This window comes from Rattus norvegicus, chromosome 10, assembly GCF_021556685.1.
Source record: "Rattus norvegicus strain SHRSP/BbbUtx chromosome 10, alternate assembly SHRSP_T2T, whole genome shotgun sequence".
Lineage (NCBI taxonomy): Eukaryota > Metazoa > Chordata > Mammalia > Rodentia > Muridae > Rattus > Rattus norvegicus.
Window position 1 is genome coordinate 93,386,739 of NC_141543.1, and position 22,389 is coordinate 93,409,127.

General features: G+C 49.8%; 2 protein-coding genes across 2 annotated transcripts; one reads left to right on the forward strand and one right to left on the reverse strand.

Moving 5' to 3' along the window:
* Positions 1-4,829: 4,829 nt before the first annotated feature.
* Nags (N-acetylglutamate synthase) lies at positions 4,830-8,953 on the forward strand. Its single transcript, NM_001107053.1, is given in 7 exon segments — positions 4,830-5,308; positions 5,820-6,094; positions 6,189-6,402; positions 6,670-6,850; positions 7,147-7,318; positions 7,426-7,608; positions 8,347-8,953. Coding segments are annotated over 7 exon segments (1,584 nt in total). The 5' UTR covers positions 4,830-4,903; the 3' UTR covers positions 8,501-8,953.
* Positions 8,954-11,584: 2,631 nt separating this feature from the next.
* Positions 11,585-15,336, reverse strand: Tmem101 (transmembrane protein 101). The gene is given in 4 exon segments (NM_001191650.1): positions 11,585-12,770; positions 13,520-13,666; positions 14,665-14,845; positions 15,156-15,336. Coding segments are annotated over 4 exon segments (774 nt in total). The 5' UTR covers positions 15,293-15,336; the 3' UTR covers positions 11,585-12,461.
* Positions 15,337-22,389: the final 7,053 nt, after the last annotated feature.

The following is a 22,389-nucleotide window of genomic DNA, read 5'->3' on the forward strand; positions in this document are numbered from 1 at the left end:
AGGATTGATCAGCATGGTAGGAGAGCGAGCTGACTCCAGGCAAGCTGTGCTCCGACCTGCATGTGTGTGCTATGGCGATCACCGGCGTGCATGCACAAACACATTCCACATAGAGGAATGTAAAGGAAGACTTGTATTTCAAAGGCACCCAGGGCTACACTGTGAGTTTGAGGCTGGCCTGGGTTACATGAGACTCCTCAAATAAAAGAAGCAAAGAGAAAAAAGAAAGAAAAAAAAAACAAAGAAGGAAATGGTTAAATGGTGCCTGGGGAAGTCCCCTACTATTTTCCAGACAACAGATTTTTCCTACGTTCCCCTGATCCCTAGATTCTCTCCCCCATTCCCTCCTTCCTCTTCTCGCCCCACCCCATCCTCCTTTTTCTCCCCTTCTTCTTCCCACCCCCTTCTAGTCATCAAAAAGCCTCAAAACTGAAGGTCAGTGTCACTTGTAATGATCTTTCCACAAAAATCCCAGCGTGGTAGGGAAAAGACAAAGCCTTTAGCACCCCCTGCTGGAATACAGTGGTAGAACACTTGGAGCTGAAATGGAGACATCATTTTCATGCGTGGCATTGAGGACGTTTATGTGTGTGCCTTGTACATGTAGAAGCCCTGTACAATAAGTGCTTTTAGAGGCTGTCCCATCTCTCCAGTCCCCTGGAACTGAAACTCTTAAGTCCATAAACCCATTTTATTTTTCACTGGACCTGTATCAGGTATTTTTGTTTAGAATTTCATGAATCTTTTACCGTTAAACCCAACACTTGTGAAGCTTCAGCAAGAGTACCAAAAACCTCAAGACAACCTGGGATACACATCAAGTCCTTGTCTCAAAAAAATCCATACTCTTGCATACTCTTTCTCCTCAGAAGAGTTATTCTGAAGCAAACTTGAGGCTTGTTTTTATTCTATTCACGAATATTCAGAATATCTATGGAAAGACACAGAGGGTGCTGGTGTTGGCTCAGTGGTTAAGAGCATGGGCTGCTCTTCCAGAGGGCCCGGGTTTGTTTCCCAGCACCCACCTGGAAGTCCACATCTGTTTGTAACTCCAGTCCCAGGGCATCTGACACCCTCACACAGATACACATGCTGGGAAAACACCAATGCACATTTTTTTTAAAAGAATTTTTTATTAAGATACAGAAGAGTGGGCTGGAGAGACGAGATGACTCAGCGGTTAAGAGCACTGACTGCTCTTCCAGAGGTCCTGAGTTCAATTCCCAGCAACCACTTGGTGGCTCACAACCACCTGTAAAGAGATCCAACGCCCTCTTCTGGTGTATCTGAAGGGAGCTACAGTATAGTCATATACATAAAATAAATTAAAAAAAAAAAAGAACTCCCTAAACAGACTTGAAAAAGCAACCTGTGGAAAATGTGAACAAGTTGGTCGCAGTTAGAGAGATTTAAAAAAAAAATACAGAAGTGCTTTAGAGATGGCTCAGTGCAAGATGTTTGTTGCAGAATTAGGGGGATCTGAGTTTGGAACCCCTAAAAAGCCAGATGGAGGTGCATGCCTAAAATCCCGGCAGTGGGGGAGGGGTGGAGACAGCGAGATCCCAGGTTAGAGTGGAGAGAGGGGGAATGACACTTGAGACTGTGTCTCACAAACAACCAAAATAAAAGAAGACAGGGAATGAGCAGACTGAGGAGTCCGCTGCGGGAGGCCTTTGCACGGTTGGAAAGTCAGGTCGCTGTTCCCATACATTACATTCATGTAGAGGCTGGCCTTCCCTAAGTAAGAAGCAGTGGGGACACAGTGGCCCCATATTCACCCTCTTGGTGTTAATCATTCACTAGGGTATACCTGGGTCCCATTGGCTGCCCGGGGCCACAGCCCTCCAGGTGGGAGCCCAGCCAGTATCTGTCAGGGGCACTGGGGTTAATGCTGAGGACACTTCCTGAATTGAATCGGTGGAATCCCCTAGTCGGAGGAGGGAGGCAGAAGCCTTGTCCCCAGGGAACTCCGGTCTGGAAGGGACCGAGATCAGGAGGAGGAAGAGATGTTTGGAAAGGAGAGACCTGGAGGGGAGAGAGGCGAATAAACACTCAGATGCAGAAAGTCAATAGGGAGGGGAAGCTCATTGAAGGTTGGGGACCCTCAAGTCAGGGAGGAGTTTTAGGATGAGAGTTACAGCTCAATGGATAGGCCCACCTCCTTTGGGGACTTCAAGAAGTATATGTGGTGGCAGGAGCCAGGCTGGCAGGGGCACAGTGGTCTGGTGGTACAGGGAGAAGAGAAAAATGGCTCTGGAGGGTCCACATCATGAATTCATGAATGTGTGCATTCATGCCTTTGTGTGTGTGTGTGTGTGTGTGTGTGTGTGTGTGTGTGTGTGTGTGTACATGCCCATGCCACACACAGCCACTTCCCAGCCTTACAGCACCGCCTGTCTAGTTTTCTAAGTTGGAGAAACACCAACGAGGAAGACCCAAAGGTCAAGCTCTCCTCCCACTCGAGACTCCTGGGCCAGTATGTGTGGGTGTGTTGAAGGGACAGTTTCCAGGAAAGGGTCAGCACACTTACCCAACAGCCTCCGGAATTTTTTTTTTTCATGGGTAGAACCCAGAATCTCTCACATACACCACAAAAATGCACCCGCAAGTCCAGCATGCTGGAAATAGTCCAGAATACTCAGTTGGCCATTGGGCCTCTTTTAGGTGGAACCTTGGGAAGCCTGGCCTGGGGTGGGGTGGGGGAGTGTGGTGACACATGCCTGTACTCCCAGAACTCAAGATGCTGAGGCGAGTTCCAAGCCAACCAGCCTGGTATTCAAGAGCGAAATACCTTTTCAAAACAGGCACTCGAATGTCAAGACAATGAAAACATTAGGGATGATATGATGGCCAGTGTCTGAGCTGTGTGACCTTGACTAAGTCACCTTCCCTTTACAACGAGAGAGTCCCGTTTTCTCCTCCATAACAACAGGGGACTAGACTGGATGGAGTGTACCCAGGGCATGACAGGATTAACTGGAAGCATACGGGGGAACTTTCACAGGCACACTGCTGGCCTGCGTGTCCCTGCTGATGAACTAAGGATCCTTGGCTCTTAACTAGTTCTGGGTCCCAAGGTCCCCTGGTCTGTAAATGGGGTGATATAACACCTCCCCTGGGGTCATCCTGAGGATGACGGAAAGGGGTTTCACAATGTGCGTAGGACATTCTGCCTAGGAAGATGTCACCTGGTGCTAAAGGACTGTTAGCACCGGTCACAAACTAACTTTCCAAGTTTTCAAGCCAGCAGACCATGCTCCTCCAGGAATGCAATAGGTTTGTTTTGTTCTTGTCTTATTCTTTTTTTTTAAAGATTTATTTATTTATTATATATAAGTACGCTGTCGCTGTCTTCAGACACACCAGAAGAAGGCATCGGATCCCATTACAGATGGCTGTGAGCCACCATGTGGTTGCTGGGATTTGAACTCAGGACCTCTGGAAGAGCAGTCAGTGCTCTTAACCGCTGAGCCATCTCTCCAGCTCCTGTCTTATTCTTACTCATTTTTTTTTTCTGTCTCTGGCAAGTAACAGAAGCCTTCAAGTCACAAGCCTCGTAGGGATAGATTGTAGCTTTAAACAGCCTAGAGCGTTAATAAGGACAGAGGAGTATTTGAGGCTGTGACAGTGTTCCTCAGGGTGGCTTCAGCGGCTGCGGTTGACAAACCCTGGTAAACCTGAATTCAGACAAGATTTTCTTTTTTGAAAAACAGGGTTTAGGGGGTTGGGGATTTAGCTCAATGGTAGAGCGCTTGCCTAGCAAGTGCAAGGCCCTGGGTTCGGTCCCCAGCTCCGGGAAAAAACAAAAAACAAACAAACAAAACAACAACAACAAAAAACAAACAAACAGGGTTTAGGCTGGGAGGTAGTGGCATAGGCCTTCAATCCCAGCACTTGGAGGCAAAGGCAGGCAGGTCTCTGAGTCGGTGGCCAGCCTGGTCTACAGAGTGAGTTCCAGGACAGCCAGGGTTGCACAGAGAAACCCTGTTCCTTAAAAGAAAAATAAATGAATAAATAAACAAAAGCAGGGTTTCCTTAGCCTAGGCTAGCCTTGAATTGCTTATAAAGGCAAGGGTGACCTTGATTCTGATCCTCCCGAATCCTCTTCAAGAACGTGGGGTTACAAGTATGTGGCTATCACGCCTGGTTCATTTTGTTTTGTTTTGTGTTTTTGTTTATTTTAGGTCTGTTGTTGCTGTGTTTCGGGGTTTTTTGAGCAGGATCGTGTCTCTCTATAACATGTAGACCCCTAGCTGTCCTGGAACTCTCAATGTAGACCAGACTGGCCCTGAACTCGTGAATACTGCCTCTGCCTTAGGAGTACCAGGTTTTATATTTTGAGGCAAGCCCCTCTCCAGCCCCACCGCTATGTAGCCTATGTTCTCCTGGAACTCCTGGCAATCCTCCTGCCCCAACCTCCCAGGAGCTGAGAGTACAAGTATGTCACACCAGGTCCTGCTTGACAACAGGACTTCGTTTGCATCCATATGCTGCAGTGAGGACCACACCCCGTGTTCAACCTTCCCGGACTCTTTCCAACTCAAGTCACTTGCATGACCCTGGCAAATTCGCACAAACATCTGGGATGTCTGAGCGCTTTCTAGAACCAGCATTTTGGTAGCAGATTAAAGAGCTCCACCACTCTAAATCTGACCTTCGTGACCCTCGCTAATGGCTCCAGTACCCCCACACACAAGGGACAGAGAAGTCTAGAGGCGCCACCCTCTGGTCTATGACTTGCCACACCCCAAACGCACCCAGAAGCCACTCCGGGCCTCCTATCCCGCCCCGCCCCGAGTCTGATCCAGCCCAGCTCAACGGCAAGTTAAGAACCCCTAGTGTTGTGCGCTCCAGACCGACCGTCACCTGTGGGTGGGGGAGACCAGTGGGTTTAGTTGTCGTCATGGCGACGGCGTGGGTGGCCACAGCCCTGCGATCTGCTGCGGCGGCCAGAAGGCTGCGCAGCCCGGGTGGACCTGGGGGCTCACGGAGACTGAGTGGCAGCGCGAGGCGGCGCGGGGCGAGGAGCGCCAGCCCGGGACGCCGGCTCAGCACTGCCAGGGCTCACGTAGAGGACAACGAGGGCACTAAGGGTCGTGTCCAGTCTCCTGCCGTCGAGGAGCCGCCGTGGACACCTCTTCCAACCCCCCTCGAATCTCCTGCGCCTCCTGCCGGCAAATCACTGGTGCAGCGGGACATCCAGGCCTTCCTGAATCAGTGTGGTGCCAGCCCGGGGGAGGCACGGCACTGGCTCACACAATTCCAGACCTGCTATCATTCGGTGGACAAGCCCTTCGCCGTCGTGGAGGTAAGTCTATCCGGGTGTCGTCGTGTCACTGCAAGGAGACGGTAGCTGCTCAATAACACGTCGTAGGTCTCTGCACGTTCGTAGGGTGTGCCTGCGAACCTGGAGCGCAGGGGTGCTGCGTTAGTGCTGGGGATGGATGGAGGAAGCCTTGAGGCTACGAAAAGCGCGCCTGGCGCTAACGAGAAAGCTGGGAAGCTCAGTACTGCAGAAGTGATGTCTGAGAAAGGCCTCTCACCGTGAACGCAGTTAGGGGTTCAGTCGGCTGAACTGTCGCACTACCCCTCCCCCCAAGGTGTCCCAGAGTCCAAGGCCGCTGGGAGGAGCCGAGGGAGGAACATTAGTGCTAGATAAGGGGGTGGCTAAGACCCAACGGGCAAAGGGCGGAGCAGTTGGCCAAAAGTGGGGCCCAATGGCCCCTGAGTAAAAGGTGGTCACTGAGAGTCCTAAGGCCCGAGTAGGAACATGCGGCTTAGAGCCAGTGTCGTGACCCAGAACGTCCACTCTTGTACAGGTAGATGAGGAGGTGTTCGGGTGCCCGCAGGCGGTATCCCGCCTGGCTTTCGCCCTAGCCTTTCTGCAACGCATGGACATGAAGCCGCTGGTGGTCCTGGGACTGCCGGCCCCGACGGCCCCTTCCGGCTGTCTCTCCTTCTGGGAAGCTAAGGCACAGCTTGCTCAGAGCTGCAAGGTGCTGGTGAATGAACTACGGCACAACGCGGCTACTGCTGTGCCCTTTTTTGGCGGCGGATCAGTGCTGAGTGCTGCGGAACCAGCTCCCCATGCCAGGTTAGTGTCAGCCCAGCCCACCCTGGCATCCTCAGAGCAGACCACTATGCTGGCCCTGCCCTGGGCCCACTCGAGCACCACATCTGGCCCACAGCTACGGTGGCATCGTCGCGGTGGAGACAGACCTGTTGCAGTGGTGCCTGGAGTCCAACAGCATTCCAATCCTGTGTCCCATTGGGGAAACGGCTGCGCGCCGTTCGGTGCTTCTAGACTCGCTGGAGGTGACTGCGTCTCTGGCCAAGGCTCTGCAGCCCACCAAAATCATCTTCCTCAATAATTCAGGCGGCCTGCGGGATACCAGTCAGAAGGTGTGCCCCTCTCCTGTGTTGCCTTATGACACTAGGCAAGACCGAGTCCCCCTGCCCTGTGTCCCCCTGCATGACTCCACAGCAGGCTACAGTTACTCTCAAGCCAATAGAGTAGGAAGAGCTAACAGAAGATCATAGAGGGGGGTTGTTCCTCGGCGCCCAGCAGAGGAGATAGAAGTTAAGTGGTCACAGAGAGGTCCATAGGACTGGGCCCAGTTCCATATGGGTGTGTATCTGCTGGAGGCTCATCTTCTTCCTGGGACTTAGATCCTGAGCAATGTGAACCTGCCCGCCGACCTTGACCTTGTTACCAACGCTGAGTGGCTGAGCACCAAAGAGCGGCAGCAGATTCGGCTCATCGTGGACGTGCTCAGCCGCCTGCCGCACTACTCCTCCGCAGTCATCACAGCCGCTAGCACGCTGCTCACCGAACTCTTCAGTAACAAGGGTGAGATCTGTGAGAAGGTGGGCTGGGCTGAGTCCCAAGGGTGAGCGACGGCAAGACTTGGCTGAGGGCCAGCAGGAGTGCCCCGCCCACCCCACTCCCGCCCCCACCTCGGCTGAAAGCTGTAGAGAGAGGCCCCACCAATGGCTTCCCGATGCTGTCGATACCTGAGGCAGGCAAGAGAACTCAGACAGCGGGGACTCGAGTAAGGAACTTGAGAACTAGGGAGATGGCAGAAAGCACACCTAGCGGTGGACCTGACTCTGGCCCAATCTAAGCGTTCTCTCTAATCTCCCCAGGCTGTGGCACCCTGTTTAAAAATGCTGAGCGGATGCTGCGTGTGCGCAGCCTGGACAGCCTGGACCAGGGCCGCCTAGTGAACCTAGTCAACGCTAGCTTCGGCAAGAAACTCCGAGAAGACTATCTGGAGTCACTGCGCCCACGGTTACACTCGATCTATGTCTCTGAGGGGTGAGCCTCCGGGGCCCCAGAGGGTCCTGAGCGGACCGTAGAGGTTGGGGGGCGGGCAACTTTAGGCCAAGGAGAGGTTTTAATCTGCCTCTCTCCCGCTGCGTCAGGTACAACGCGGCAGCCATTCTGACAGTGGAGCCTGTACTAGGGGGCACCCCGTATCTGGACAAATTTGTAGTGAGCTCCAGCCGCCAGGGCCAAGGTTCCGGACAGATGCTGTGGGAATGCCTTCGGAGGGACCTGCAAACGTTGTTCTGGCGCTCACGGGTCACCAACCCCATCAATCCTTGGTAAGCCCAGCCAGCCGTGCCCCGGGCTTCACCAACAGCATAGCTGGGCATTCCCTCCTTTTACTATCAGAGAAAAGTCTCTCTGGGGCTGTGGTGACACACACCTTTAACCCAGTGCTTGAGAGGCGGAGCCAGGTGGATCTCTGTGAGTTCAAGGCCTGCCTGGTCTACAAAGCTAATCGTGGACCACCAGGGCTACAACCCCTGTCAAAACAAACAAACAAACACCCCTCTAGAGTCAAGGTCACCTAGTGACATTCTTCTATCCCAGATTTTTGTTTTCTCTGAAGCAAGTGGCATCCAATTAGGATTCTGATAAGCCTCAACCCAAGCTCTTCTTCTCAGGCTTGGGTGGCAAGCTCCTAGCTCTAGGGCTGTGTCTCTAGGGAACACCCAGCCCTTTCATTCAGCAGCCCCCACTCACTGGAAAGGGACAAAGGAGCAGCCCCTCTGCTCCAGGCAGAGGGAAGTTATGGGGTGGGGGTAAGCAGGGATGTCCCTGATCTCACCTTCCTCGCTGTGAGATCCTGGCAAATTCCCTAACTGAACCTGGACTGCTGTTTTGGGGAAATGACAATATAGGCTTCACGAGCCACTCCAGCTGCTATGCCTAAGATAAAATGACAGACCTTTGGTCCTAGTGGGGCATCCTGTGAGTAGGCTACTATCCTGAAAAACCGGAGTGAGCAGAGAGCACCAACCTTGTTCCAAAGCTGACCCCTCTGCCTCTGCACCCAGGTACTTCAAGCACAGTGATGGTAGCTTCTCCAACAAGCAGTGGATCTTCTTCTGGTTTGGCCTAGCCGACATCCGGGACTCCTATGAACTGGTCAATCATGCCAAAGGGCTGCCAGACTCCTTCTGCAAGCCAGCTTCTGACCCAGGCAGCTGACCCACCATCACCGGCCCTGTAAATCCTGGGACAGCCAGGATGGACCAAAAGCCATACCTGCTGGGGGTGACCCCAGGCAGCTAGGGGAGGAAGCTGCACCATGTCTGCTGAGGGACACCGGAGTAGAGCGACCACAGAAAGAGTGAAGCCAGCTAAAGACTCTGCTCCAAAGTCAAACCAGATGGCCTTCAATGTTCAGCCTGGGGAATGGGACTAGGAGAGCCTTCCAGGGCTCTACTCAAGGTAACCTTAAGGGGAGGCCAGTGTCAATGGCCTCTGGGCTGTCTTTAGGCTCTGTTGTCTTACATAGAGTCTAAGCCTGCCTGATCTGCCACTCATTTGGGTCTCGAAATTCTTCAAGAGGCCTTGATTAAACCAAAAAATGCTTGTCTGATTCAGTCACACTTGTCTCAAAAGACAAACTAAGAAAAGTTTAATTACAGGAAGGACTTCAGGGTATAGGGAGATCATTTTTCCACAGTGGAGATAGCACCTAGGGCCTGGAACATTCTAGGCTAGTGCTCTACTACTGAGCTATACCTCCAGTTGATGTTTTAAGATTTTCTTTTAGATTTATTTATTTTATGTATACAAACACACTTTGCTCTCTTCAGACACACCAGAAGAGGGCACCAGATCCCATTACATTGTGAGCCACCATGTGGTTGCTGGGAATTGTACTCAGGACCTCTGGCAGAGCAGTGAACTGCTAAGCCATCTCTCCAGCCCCCAAGATTTCTTTTTAAAGATAGTAATCCTCTGGGAACAAGTGCTCAAGGACCAGGGACCAGAGTATTCCCGGATGGAGCTGGAAGGCCCTGAGAGTTAACACTCCTATTGTCTCCTCACTTGGGGATCAGCAACCCCAAAAGGTTGCTTCTACTCCTAGGTCAGGAATCACCCTCCATAAACCATATGGTTGCCTGTCACTGTAGGAAGCACGGGAGCATGTGGCGCGCGCGCGCACGCGCACACACACACACACACACACACACACCGCCCATTAGGATGAAAATCCCAGATAACATCAATGGCATACTAACAGGCCTTGGCTTATCAGCCCAGACTTTGCCATTCTCCCACTGTAGGATTATATGTCATCTTAATGAGACTGATAGACCTCAGCCGGGCAGGAAGCCAGATTTTTCATGCAATGCTTTTTGAGTGTTTTTTTCAAATGGTTTTTTACATGTGTGTGTGTGTGTGTGTGTGTTTGTGCCCGCGAGCGTGCACGCATGCACACATGTGCATGGGTACCCGCAAAAAAACATTAGACCACCTGGAGCTAGAATTACAGTTGATCGTGAGCCACGTGGCATGGGTGCTGGGAACCAAACTATGATTCTTGCAGGGACAGCCAATGCTCTTAGTCACTGAGCCCTAAACATTTTCCTTGGTTTTATTATGGGAGCTGGACAAATGGCCCAGTGGTTAAACGTACTAACTGCTCCTCCATAGGATCCTGATCTTAGTCCCAGCATCCATATGGTGGCTCACAATTGCCCATAACTCCAGTTCCCTGGGATCTGATGCCCTTCCCTGGGATCTGGTGCCCTTCCCTAGCCCCAGTGGGTATCAGGCATGAACATGGTGCAAAATGCCCACACACTTTTTAAAACGCATTATTTGTGTGTGAGTGCATCCGAAGGCACGTAGGAAAGCTAAAGGAATGTTAGATCTGTTGGAGATCTCTGGAATTACAGGCATTTATGAGCCACCTGATGGGAGTGCTGGAATTTGAACTCTAGTCCTCATGTTTGAACAAGTGCTCTCAACCACATCTCTCCAGCTCATCCTGTGCACGCGCGCAGGATGAAATTCACCATGTCACTGATGGCCTTGCATTTGCCTTCCTGCCTTCGCTTCCCGAAGTGCTGAGATTACAGCATGTGCCTCCATGTCAGATCTATTCCCGCTGGAAGGGAAGTGAACTCAGGGCTATCAACCAAGCTACATCTCCAGTCCTCCATCAACGCTTTCTGCTATACCGGGTGCCTTTATAAGATCACCATGGCACACCAGGGACAGTGACAGGCCCAAGAGCAGCCTGGCTTCCCTAGGGATTACGTGTATCAAGGGTACACATCTGGGTTTGGACGTTCAACAGACCTGACTAGCCAGGTCGCTCCAGCTGGGTTTGCTCTGTGGTTTGAGGAGAGGTTGCTTACCTTCTCCAAATCTCCCACTTCCTCATGTGTAATACTACACTAGTTCTCTGCTTATAGCTGCCCTAGCCAAAGACTTCTTCAAAAGACCTAGCCCCAAGCAGGCAGAGGGGAAAATGAGCTATAAAAGGGACAGAGGGAGAAACCAAAAACATACACTAAGTTGGACACAGAGACACCCCTGTAACCTTGGCATACGGGAAGTTGGGGCGGGGAAACAGGAGCCTGAGAGCAGGCTAGATTACAGAGTGAGATGCTGCCTCGAAAACAAAATGAATGCTGGGTGTGGTAGCATTCACCATTAATCTCAGCACTTGGAAACAGGCAGAGGGATCTCTGTGAGTTCCAGGCTAGCCTGGTCTACAGAATTCCATAACAGCCACACAGAGAAACCCTGTCTCAAAACCCAAAACAAACGAAAAACCCCTAATTTACAGTAAGGATTCAGGATGTGATGGATCTTTCTTCAATGCTATCAATGGAGTCTAGGGCCCAGGGTGTGCTAGGCCTGTGCTCTACTAAGCCAACTCTAGCTGATGTTTTACAATTTGCGATTTTTTTTTTTATTATTATTACTACTTACTATTTGGGAGAGAAGTTAAGACAGGGTTTCTCTGTGTAGCCCTGGCTATCCTGGAACTCACTCTGTAGACCAGGCTGGCCTCAAACTCAGAGATGTGCCTCCCTCTGCTTCCCAAGTGCTGGGGTTACTGACATGAGACACCACACCCAGGAAGTATGTGGCTTTGTCTTGTTTTAAAGAGAGTTGAAGAACTGTGGGAACTCTTAGAATTGGGGTGGCGGAGGAATCATAGGAGGACCAGAGTGCGGTTTAATCCAAGATGATCTTTCAAGAATCCCCAAATCAACCCCAGCCAATGGCAAAGTGCCAATGGGGAAAACAGAAGCAAAGACAAAATGTCTGTATAAAATATTTATTTTTGCGGGGCTGGGGATTTAGCTCAGTGGTAGAGCGCTTGCCTAGGAAGCGCAAGGCCCTGGGTTCGGTCCCCAGCTCCGAAAAAAGAACCAAAAAAAAAAAAAAATATTTATTTTTGGAGGACAGTGTGGTCTGGTGTATGGGAGCTTGCTCCACCCGCCCAGCCAACCAAGAAGCTGGGAATAGATGCAGCAGCAGGCTGCCTGACAGGCCAGCTCCACTATGCATATCCCAGAGCACACCAGGGCCTGCTCTGAACTCTAGAGCGAGAGTCAGAGAGCTGGGATGGTTTCTGCCCCAGCAGACCCCCAAAGAGCCCACGTGACGTCTGTAGCACCAGCCGCTCTGTCCCTCCTTGTAGGGCTCCTTCCATATGTGTGAAGACACACACGTGTGAAGACACACACGTGTGAAGACACACACACTAGTCTGAAAAGCACTGTTCACTTTAGCTGCATCTGTCAGGTTCCAAAAGGAATTTTCACATCCGCTTACTTCCAAATCTTCCTCTGTCCCTGACTCCTACCTGCGCCCCAGCTCTGCCTTACTCCTTTCTCAGGGATTCTTCCTTCCCTGGCCATGTGGGGGAGGGGCAGCTGGCCTCAGTTCTCCCCTAAAACAGGTAAGAAAAAAACAACAACCCTATGAGGCTTTAGGATGCGGGCTCCCACCTTCCCAAGGTCTGAGCCACAAACTTAGGGGCGGGGGGAAAATGTAACTATTAAAATCAAAAAACAAGAAAGTAAACAAACAAACCAAGAAGCATAAATAATCAGCAACTGGGCCAGCAAGGAGGAAGGTGACATGGCCTTCAGTGGTGGCCCCCTGTGCCCGAATCAGGCTCTCTCTGTGGAACTCAGCCATCGGTAGCCAAGATGACGGCAGCCCCGAAGATCCCCACACTCTCGCCAAGGAGCTTCATCTGGTTCCAGAACTCGACACGCCGTGTGTTGTGCCAATAGGAGACATTGCCATCAATGAGAAGCATGACAGGAGGTAACAACACAGCCAGGATCTGGGCGGCCAGGGTCACATAGTAACCTGACAAGAAGGCCAGGGCCAGGACCCCATAAAGCACGAAGAAGAGCTGGACCATCAGCTCCCCTCCTGGAAGATGGTTCAGGTACGCCAGCCGGTCCTCCTTGCTGTGCTGTAGCGAGTAGGCCTAGAAACACAGCATCCTTTAAGACTGGGCAACGGATGAGTGCCTCCCTGAGGCGGCTCCCACAAGCCAGCCCCTGTAGCCCAGCTTCGAAGTCCTTTCTCAGGATGGGGAAATCTCTGAAAGTAGGGCCTGTCTCCCGCTCAGATTATAGGGCCCCGAGAGGTAAAGCTGATCTCTACTCCCCTGGAAGCTTTGGAAGAATGAAATGTGTCTCCATAATCAGATGGAGACTCAGACTTTCAAATATACACACTACGGAAGCCCACAGAGAACTCTGCACATAGGGTGTAATTCCTGGTTCCTAAGACGAGGTCAAGAGGATGAAGCCTATCTCTGTCCTCATCTGCATTGGCCTTCCAAGGCACCAGGGAGAACTACCTGACCATCCTCCATAGCTCCCATCAGCTCTAGGTGGCAGAGCTACAATAGAGCTGACCTGCACCATGCCTCTCCCCTGTCCCCTCTCTCAGTCCTCTAGAGGCTGAGGCAAGGGGAAAAAAAAAATCACATCTTCTTTGCTGGATTCTCAGGATTGGGACTGATTGATCAGTTTGACGTCTTGTCTAAGCGGTAGCAATAATGTTGACATGAGAGAGCCCTTCAGAAGGAACCAGAAGCTGTCTGTGGCAATCTAGGAGCCGTCAGAAATTACTCACAAAGCCTTGCTCTGCCCAACGGCCTGGATTCTGCCAGGCTTAAGCTCATGTCACTCCGAAACAGTGCCTCCAATCAAGAGAACCCCAACGTACCACACAAATGAGGTAGATGCCCAGGAACACCTGGCCAGTGGACTGCAGAGAACGGCTTCGGGGCTTTCTGCGGTACAGCTCTCCAGCCCCGCTGGCCAGCACCAGAAAGCCACCAATGATGGCAACTGTGCGGGAATACATACGGACCTAAGACCAGGGAAAAAGGAATCCCAGTCAAGAACTGCAAGCATGTCTCTTGGTTGTCAAGAACATAGAACCGCCCACTTCTACACGTCCCACTGAACCCTCTTACTATTCCAAGTGTAGTCTACAGAGAGAGAGAGAACTTTCTTTACAAGGCAGAAACTGAGGGTTGAGAGGGGATAAGGAAACTGTCCATGGCCCTACAGAAAGCGGCAGGACTCAAGATGCCACAGGTTGGGGTTGGGGATATAGCTCAGTGGTAGAGCGCTTGCCTAGGAAGCCCAAGGCCCAAAAAAAAAGATGCCACAGGTTGCCACCTCCTCCACTCCTAGTTTGAAACCTAATCCCAGAGTTCCTCCTTTTGTGTAGTATTGACTCTATACCAACTAAAACAAGAACAGCCAGCCCGGCGTTGCTGGTGGTGGTGGCAGCGGCGGTGACAGTGCATGCCTTTAATACCAGCACTTGGGAGGCAGAGGCAGACTGATCTCTGTGTATGAGTTTGAGCCATTGTGGTCTACAGAGCAGTTCCAGAACAGCCAGGGTTATACAGAGAAACTCTGTCTAGAAACAAAACAAAACGAATAACTTCTGCATTTGCAGGCACAAATTCTACACTAGTATTCACTACATTTCATAAAACCTGATGAGTAGACCAGATATCCTCAAGATCTCTTTTGCTTTACCTGTCTAAGACTAATAAATTAATGGTTTAAAGGATTTGGGGAATCAGACAACTCTGGGTTATGGGTCCCTTCGATACATTGTGGCATGATTTTGGTAAGTCCATTTTCCATCTCTGGACCTCCATTTTCACACTCTACAAGGGTCTGTGTGGTCTCTGTGGGTCTGACACGTCTGTGTTCTGTAATAATCACAAAACCGCCTCAAACAGTACTCCAATTTCCCCCTGGCTTCACGTTTGAGAGTACCACACGTGCCCACCACATGCACCAGCTCCTTCCCCAAAGCTAAATCTCTTCTAGAGTTCACGTGCTCACCTTTAGCCAGTCCCCGTAGTGGACATAGCCCCCGATGTAAGCGGCATAGGTGCTAATGGCTAGCTGGAGTGCGGCGCCCAACGCAAACCAACGCCGCTTCACTCCGAAGGACATGAAGCTAGCACACAACACAGCTGCCCCCATGTCGAAATATAGATAAGGCACTGGGATGTCCGGCTTCCTGTGAATCGAGTGTAGGGAACAAGGAGGACAGAATGAATGGAGAGTAAGGGTCTGGGGACCTCTGTAAATTCCCGCAATCTTCACTGCTCCCCAGAAACCAGAGACCCTCCTCACTGCTGGGGCCGCCACATCAGTTCTGGTCGTACAGCCGAACCAGAGCATCTTCCAATCTGTCTGAGCACCAATTCCTCCCGATCTAAGTGCTCCGACTTCTGGCCCCCAACTTCTCCCAACATCACCGCACCCCAGTTCCCAGGACAGGCCGTACCGCCCCCCACCGCATTCGACGGCTTCGTGGGCGCGCTCACCGGCGCGCCTCGGCCCTTTCAGCGTACAACATGAGTTGGCTGAAGCAGCCCCAAAAGGGGCAGCGCGTGAGCAGCACGGAACCCAGCTGCATGATTAGCTGCAGCATCCAGCGTCTCGAACCAATCTTCGAAGCCATCTTGGGAAAGGGCAGTCCGGTACGGCCTCAGCCGGGTCTGGGAGACCAGCACGGAGGATGATACAGGCAACTTCCGGTCCCTTACTGTTTTTCTTTTCGTCCGGAAACAAAGCTCTCGCTCTCTAGTTCCGGGCGAGAAAAAAAAATGTGGAGGAGTCAGCCTTTCTAAACTCTCCCTACGGAGAGAACTCCGAGCTTCTCTTTGCACTTTCTTTGCCTTTAAAAAAAGATTTGTTTAGGGGCTGGTGAGATGGCTAAGGGCACTGCTGTTCTTCCAGAGCTCCTGAGTTCAATTCCCAGCAACCACAGGGTGGTTTATAACCTTCCATAAAGTGATCTGATGCCCTCTTCTGGCATGCACGCTTATGCATTACAAACAAAACATAAAAGATTTGTTTATTTATGTATACGAATGCTCTATTTACATGTATGCCTGCATGACAAAAAAGGGCATCAGACCCTGTCATAGATGGTTGTGAATCACTCAAGTTGCTTGGGATTGAACTCAGGACTTCTGAAACAGAAACCAGTGAGTGTTCTTCGTACATTCAAAATGGAACAGGAGCAAAGAGCGTAAGGTTGAAATATCAGAAATCCTGGAATACAGCTTGATGTATGGAAGCAACCAATTCTGGATGTGACCAGGCCTGGACTCCAACCTGAAAACCAACTCTGTCATCTAAATGGAGACTCAAGTGTGAAATGGGGATAATGACATTCCACCTCATCATTGCTGGGAGACTTGATTTTAACAAAGGTGGTATCGGCAGATAAGAAGGGTCCAATGAAAGAGTGTAATACATGCACACAGGACCCAGAGAGGATTCCCTGTCTTTAGCTGAACTTGTAAAGTAAGGAGTCCTCTTGGCTCTAAGTCATCTGTTTGGTCTTGATGCCTTTTGTCTCCTGGGAGAAGAGAAAGATCTACGCATTTAAGACATCATAATCAGACTTTTTCCCGGTTGCCATCTTCCCACTCGATCCCAAACAGCAATCAGCTTAACTTCAGCCGCCTCCACCTTCCTTATTCTCCAAACATCTTTTGGGAGGAGAAGCTGCCGTGAGTGTTCATATAATTTCCTATGTTGCTCAGAATACCCTCCAACTCATGATCCTCCTGCCTCCATCCACCTTAAGGGTAGACTATGAACATGCCTGAACATGACTAACAGCTGCCTTTCCTTTTAATCAGCTCACCACAAAGGCAATTATGTATTTGTTATCAATACACACACACACACACACACACACACACACACACACACACACACACATTATGAATTCCATGAGTGCAAAGACAGTAAGTATGTAGTTTCTGTTTATTTATAGCCTCAGGGCCAGATATACATTCTTTTCTTTTTTTTTTTTCGGAGCTGGGGACCGAACCCAGGGCCTTGCGCTTCCTAGGCAAGCGCTCTACCACTGAGCTAAATCCCCAACCCCCCAGATATACATTCAGGACTTAGGTGCTGCACAGACAGATAAATGAACATATGGCGTTGTCACTATGTCTTGTCAGCCACAGTCAGGGCTCAGCAAATATCAAAGAAACAAGAGGTGTGGGCAGAGTGTAGCTGCCACCACGAAGATGTCCCCATCTCTGTTTTGGAGCACATACACCACACAACCTTTAATAGATTGTCTCACCCTCTAATATTTAATACGATCCTGTAAGCACTCTGATGCAAATTGGCCATTTATTTTAAACCTGGTTTCAATTCCCTGGAAGGGACTCATATCCAACAAGCATTTCTGACCATGAGGACAAAAATCTTCCAATTAGCTGGTGAGTGAAAGATGCACAATATAAACTTTTCTTTTCTTCCTTTTTGTTCGTTCGGTTTTTCAAGTCAAGGTTTCTCTATGTAGCCCTAACTAACTGTCCTGGAACTCCCTCTGTAGACCAGCTGGCCTGCAGCTCAGAGATCTCCATAGATCTCCCTGCCACTGCAGCTCTTCCTTTTGTTTTTGAAGACAAGATTTTACTATGTGGCCTGGGCTGGCCTAGAACTTGCTATGTAGACCAGGCCAGCCTCCAACTTAGAGATCTGTGAAGTGGAAACTTAACAGTTCTTTGAAAAGTCAGGTGGGTGGTGTTTTGCTGGGGCAAACATGGGAAGGAACATTTAGCTGAAGTGGATACAGGTGACAGACTAAGGCAGCCTCAGGAAGGAACGTTCCACTGAAGCAGACAGGGGTGAAAGGGTGTTCTGCTAAAGCAAGCACGTGAATAGACGACTGATGAAGGGCTCTTTGCTAACAATATGCATGTATTGGTCCGCCTTACATTGTGTAGTTGAGTTGTGTTTTTCAGGACTCCATAGAGAAAAAGATACCATAAAAACATCTGGTGGGGGGTTGGGGATTTAGCTCAGTGGTAGAGCGCTTGCCTAGGAAGCACAAGGCCCTGGGTTCGGTCCCCAGCTCCGAAAAAAAGAACCAAAAAAAAAAAAAATCTGGTGGGATGCTGCAGCTTTTTTGTTGCTTCCTCAAACTCAGACTGATTGGCAGAGTGATGTCAGCTGAGACAGACACGCATGCTGAGGCAAGACATGAGGACGCAAGATGTTTGGAGGGAGTATAAAAAGACTCCACAGACAGACGGAGGCTGAGCTTTGCTTGATTGTAGAGCTAGCTGTGCAATGCTTTTGGGTCTCCAGTCTTCGATGATCTTCATTTCCCTGAGAAAGGCGCAGCTGAGAACTTCTCTTGGCATCCCCTCCTGATGACTTATGCCGATGCTGAGACCTGGCTGTCTCTGCTAGGTAGTGCCACCGCTGTTGATTTCTGTTTGCTCTCCCAACTGTACCGAACCGGAATGCTGGTGTATCCGTTAAGTGTTTGTGAATGGCTCAAAAAGCTGCTGTGGACCTGTGAACTGTCGATTTTCAGACAACACAGACAGGAGTTGCTCCAAAGAAACTTTTTAAACAGGCCCACTTCCCTCATATCTTTTTTTCTCCCTACTACCTCTGTTGGGTGGTGGGCTAAAAGGGAGGTTAAAGCATTTAAGAACCATTATTAAAAATTAAAGTTGGGGGGCTGGGGATTTAGCTCAGTGGTAGAGCGCTTACCTAGGAAGCGCAAGGCCCTGGGTTCGGTCCCCAGCTCTGAAAAAAAAAAAAAACCAAAAAAAAAAATTAAAGTTGGGGGCTGGAGAGATGGCTCAATGGTTAAGAACCTTGACTGCTCTTCCAGAGGTCCTGAGTTCAATTCTCAGCAACCACATGGTGGCTCGCAACCATCTGTAAAGAGATCTGATGCCCTCTTCTGGTATATCTGAAGACAGCTACAGTGTACTTAAATATAATAAATGAATAAATCTTTAAAAAAAATTAAAATTACAGACAGATCTGCCTGCCTCTGTGTACTGTCTAGTTTTGTGTGTCAACTTGACACAAGTTGGAGTTACAACAGAAAAATAAGCCTCAGTTTGTGGAAATGCCTTCATGAGACCCAGCTGTAAGGCATTTTCTCAACTAGGAATCAAGTGGGGAGGACCCAGCTCATTGTGGGTGGTGCCATCCCTGGGCTGGTAGTCTTAGGTTCTATAAGAGAGTCAGCTGAGCAAGCCAGGGGAAGCAAGCCAGTAAGTAACATCCCTCCAAGGCCTCTGCATCAGCTCCTGCTTCCCGACCTGCTTCAGTTCCAGTCCTGACTTCTTTTGGTGATGAACAGCAATGTGGAAGTGTAAGCTGAATAAACCCTTTCCTCCCCAACTTGGTTCTTGGTCATGATGTTTGTGCAGGAATAGAAACCCTAAGACACGCTGCCTCCTGGGTGCTAGAATTAAAAGTCACCATGCCCATCTCACATTTCTCCTCCTTTTTTAAAAACTAAGACTAGTTACATCAAAGAACTAGAGGATGGGATTGTGTGGATACAAATTGGGCATGGGTAACAGACAAGGGGAATGAGAAGGGGTCCAGGTTAAAAGTTATCTTGTCTACCTTTATCAGTGGCAGCCACAGGACTCATTGCCCTTGCCATTAAGTCCTCAAACTAGAGTCGCTTCCCAAGTTAATACTTTCCAGTCTCTTCAGCTACCACTGATTCACACAGTGCTGATGCCTAGCTCTGAGGGGTTAGAGAGAACAGAACTTTATTTCTCTTTATGTTTTTCGAGACAGGGTTTCTCTGTGTAGTCCTGGCTGTCCTGGTACTTCCTTTGTAAACAGACTGGCCTGGAACTCAAGAGATTCACCTGCCTCTACCTCCTAAAATTAAAGACATGCACCATGTCTTTAATCACATGTGTGGATTTTATTTACTTATTTTGAGACAAAGTTTCACTGTGTAACCTTGGCTTGCCTAGAATTTACTCTGTAGAGCAGGTTGGCCTCAAAAAGATCCACCTGCCTCTACCTCCCAAATGCTGGGATTATTTATGTCCCTAAGAGACTCCACAAGCCTACCTGGCAGTGGCCCACCCTTCTGTCATAACCTTAGCGATCAATTTCAACAGTTTCCCTCAGCCATCAGTGTGTGTGAGGGGAAAATTCTGGAAATCCAGAAGGTTTTCTGAAACACTCCACTCTGACCTCTTTTTCTATAGATTGACCTATTCTCCAGTTTAGGGCAGGTGCTAGCATAGTACTAGGCCAGGGGAAGAAGATAAACGGAGAGTGCATGTCTTGGGAAATCGGCACAGCATCAGTCCACCTCCTTCTAGCCCCACCCTGACACAGTGGAGCCCCACAGACATCTAAAGGTAGCTGTCTTAGCTAGGCAGAGCAATGCCTCCACACTGCTCAGCATACCCTGAAGATCCAGTGCATGTCAAGTTGCCCAGGCCAGACAGGTGCAAGCACCTCAGCCTTCCAAAGGCCAAATGCAGGTGGGGAACTGGCTAGTAGAAGTCATGTGTCTGCCCCTTTATATATACCGTTGAGGGGGAATTAAATGACCCTTTCACAGGGGTCACCTAAGACTATCAGAAAACAGATGCTTACAATTGATAACTAGCAAAATTACAGTTATGAGGTAGCAATGAAGGAATTTTGTGGGGGGTCATCACAGCACGAGGAACTGAATTAAAGGGTCACGGAGTTAGGAAGGTGGAGAACACGGGCTAGTGAGTTCCAGGCTGACCAGAGCACTGGCATGAAAGGTGATCTTAAACAAGTATGTGCTGGTACACTCCTACAATTCCACGAGGGAGGCGGAGGCAGGAGACCTGTGAGCCTGAGACTAGCAAGCCCTAGAAGGTCCTGTTTAAAATATATGGGTCACTTTTTTTTTGCCCCCAAGACAGGTTTTCTTTGTGTAGCCCTTGGCTGCCTTGGAACTCACTCTGTAGACCAGGCTGGCCTCAAGATCCTGCCTCTGCCTTGGATTAAAAGGGCGTGCCACCACCACCACCCGGTTTGCAGCTGCCTCTTAGGCACGGCTCATAAACAAGCTGCAGACTTCTCAAACAGCTGTAAGGTGTCCAAAAGTGCAGAGCAACCGAGTCAGTGATGGGCTCTGTGGCAGGGAAGGAGGGCCACTGGCAAGTTTCTTTTGACAGTGAAGTTGGCAGTATCTTCAAAAATGTCAACAGGCAGGAAGGTTATGTAAGACTCTAGAAAGTGACTTGAGTCTTTAAGGTCAAGAACACAGTAGGTTTTAGTACACTGAGGTGACTGGTAAAAAACACTCGCCTTAAGTTCCTGTATAAGCCGCCACCTGAGTCTTTTGTGATATTGGTTAAAACGCAATGCAGCAGTATGGATCCTCACTTCACCTGGAAGGTGCCTTACTGATTGATCATTATATAAAATCCCTAAAGTTCAGGCAGCGCACTGCAATTTCAAGCTTGTTTTTGTTTTGTGTTTCAAGACAAGGTTCCTCTGTGTAGCCCTGGCTGTCCTGGAACTCATGGTCGACCAGGCTGGCCTCTGCCTCCGCTGGCATTAAAGGTACGTACCACCGGTGCCTGGCGATTTCAAGGTTCTTTAAGGGGAACCCTGATGCAGACGGAAAGGGAAGCCCATTACATGGATGTAACCACCCTCCAGACCTAACATTCATTCATCCCGTCCAACCCGCATCCAGCACTGCAGTGCCACCCTTGGTAGTTAAAACGGAACCTGGTATTCATATAACTTTTTTTCTTTTCTTTTTTTTTTTTAAAGATTTATTCATTTATTATATGTAAGTACACTGTAGCTGTCTTCAGACACACCAGAAGAGGGCATCAGATCCCATTACAGATGATTGTGAGCCACCATGTGGTTGCTGGGAATTGAACTCAGGACCTCTGGAAGAATAGTCGGGTGCTCTTAACCGCTGAGCCATCTCTCCAGCCCCCATAACTTTTTTTCTTAAAAACAGGCCTTGGCTGGCCTCAGACTCAGGTATCCTCCTGCCTCTGCCTCCCTTGTGCTGGAGTGCACCTTCGCAGCATCCACCATGTCGTTTCTTCCTTACCAAAGAAACTGTGCATCAAGGAAGACAATGGACCAGTGTATGCAACTAGAATGCCAGTACAGTAGGGAACACAAACTTTGCCAGCCCCAAGAATAGACTCTGAAACATACCTTCTTAGCTTCAGCAGTGTTAGGGAGGGCTGGTCAGAGGGATCAGCAGGTAGACTGCTGCTACCGAGCCTGACAATCTGAACGTCACCCCTGGAACACACCTGTTCCCCAACCTCCACAGCTGTAGAGTGGCAGATACACATCCATAACTCAGAGTGTTAAGGAGTAGCCAGCAATATGGCTCAGAATGTAAAGGTAACCAAGAAAAGTGACCAAGTCTGATGACCTGAGTTCTAGCCCCATGACCCAAATTGTGGAGAGAACCAAATCCTGCAAGCAATCTTCATATCTCTACATGCCCCCTAACCCCAACACACAAAATGGAAAAAAATTTAAGTGTCCATGGGGGACTGGAAAGATGGCTGAGTGGTTAAGAGCACTTGCTCCTCTTTCAGAGGAGCCAAATCAGTTCTCAGTACCCACATAGGGTGGCTTACAAACACCTCTAACTCCCCTCCAGCTCCAAGAGACCTGTTACCACCTTCAGGTCTCATTAGGCAGACATACACAGTCTTAAGTAAGGTCGTGGTGGCACATACCTTTAATCCCAGTACTCAAGAGAGGGAAGCAGGAGAA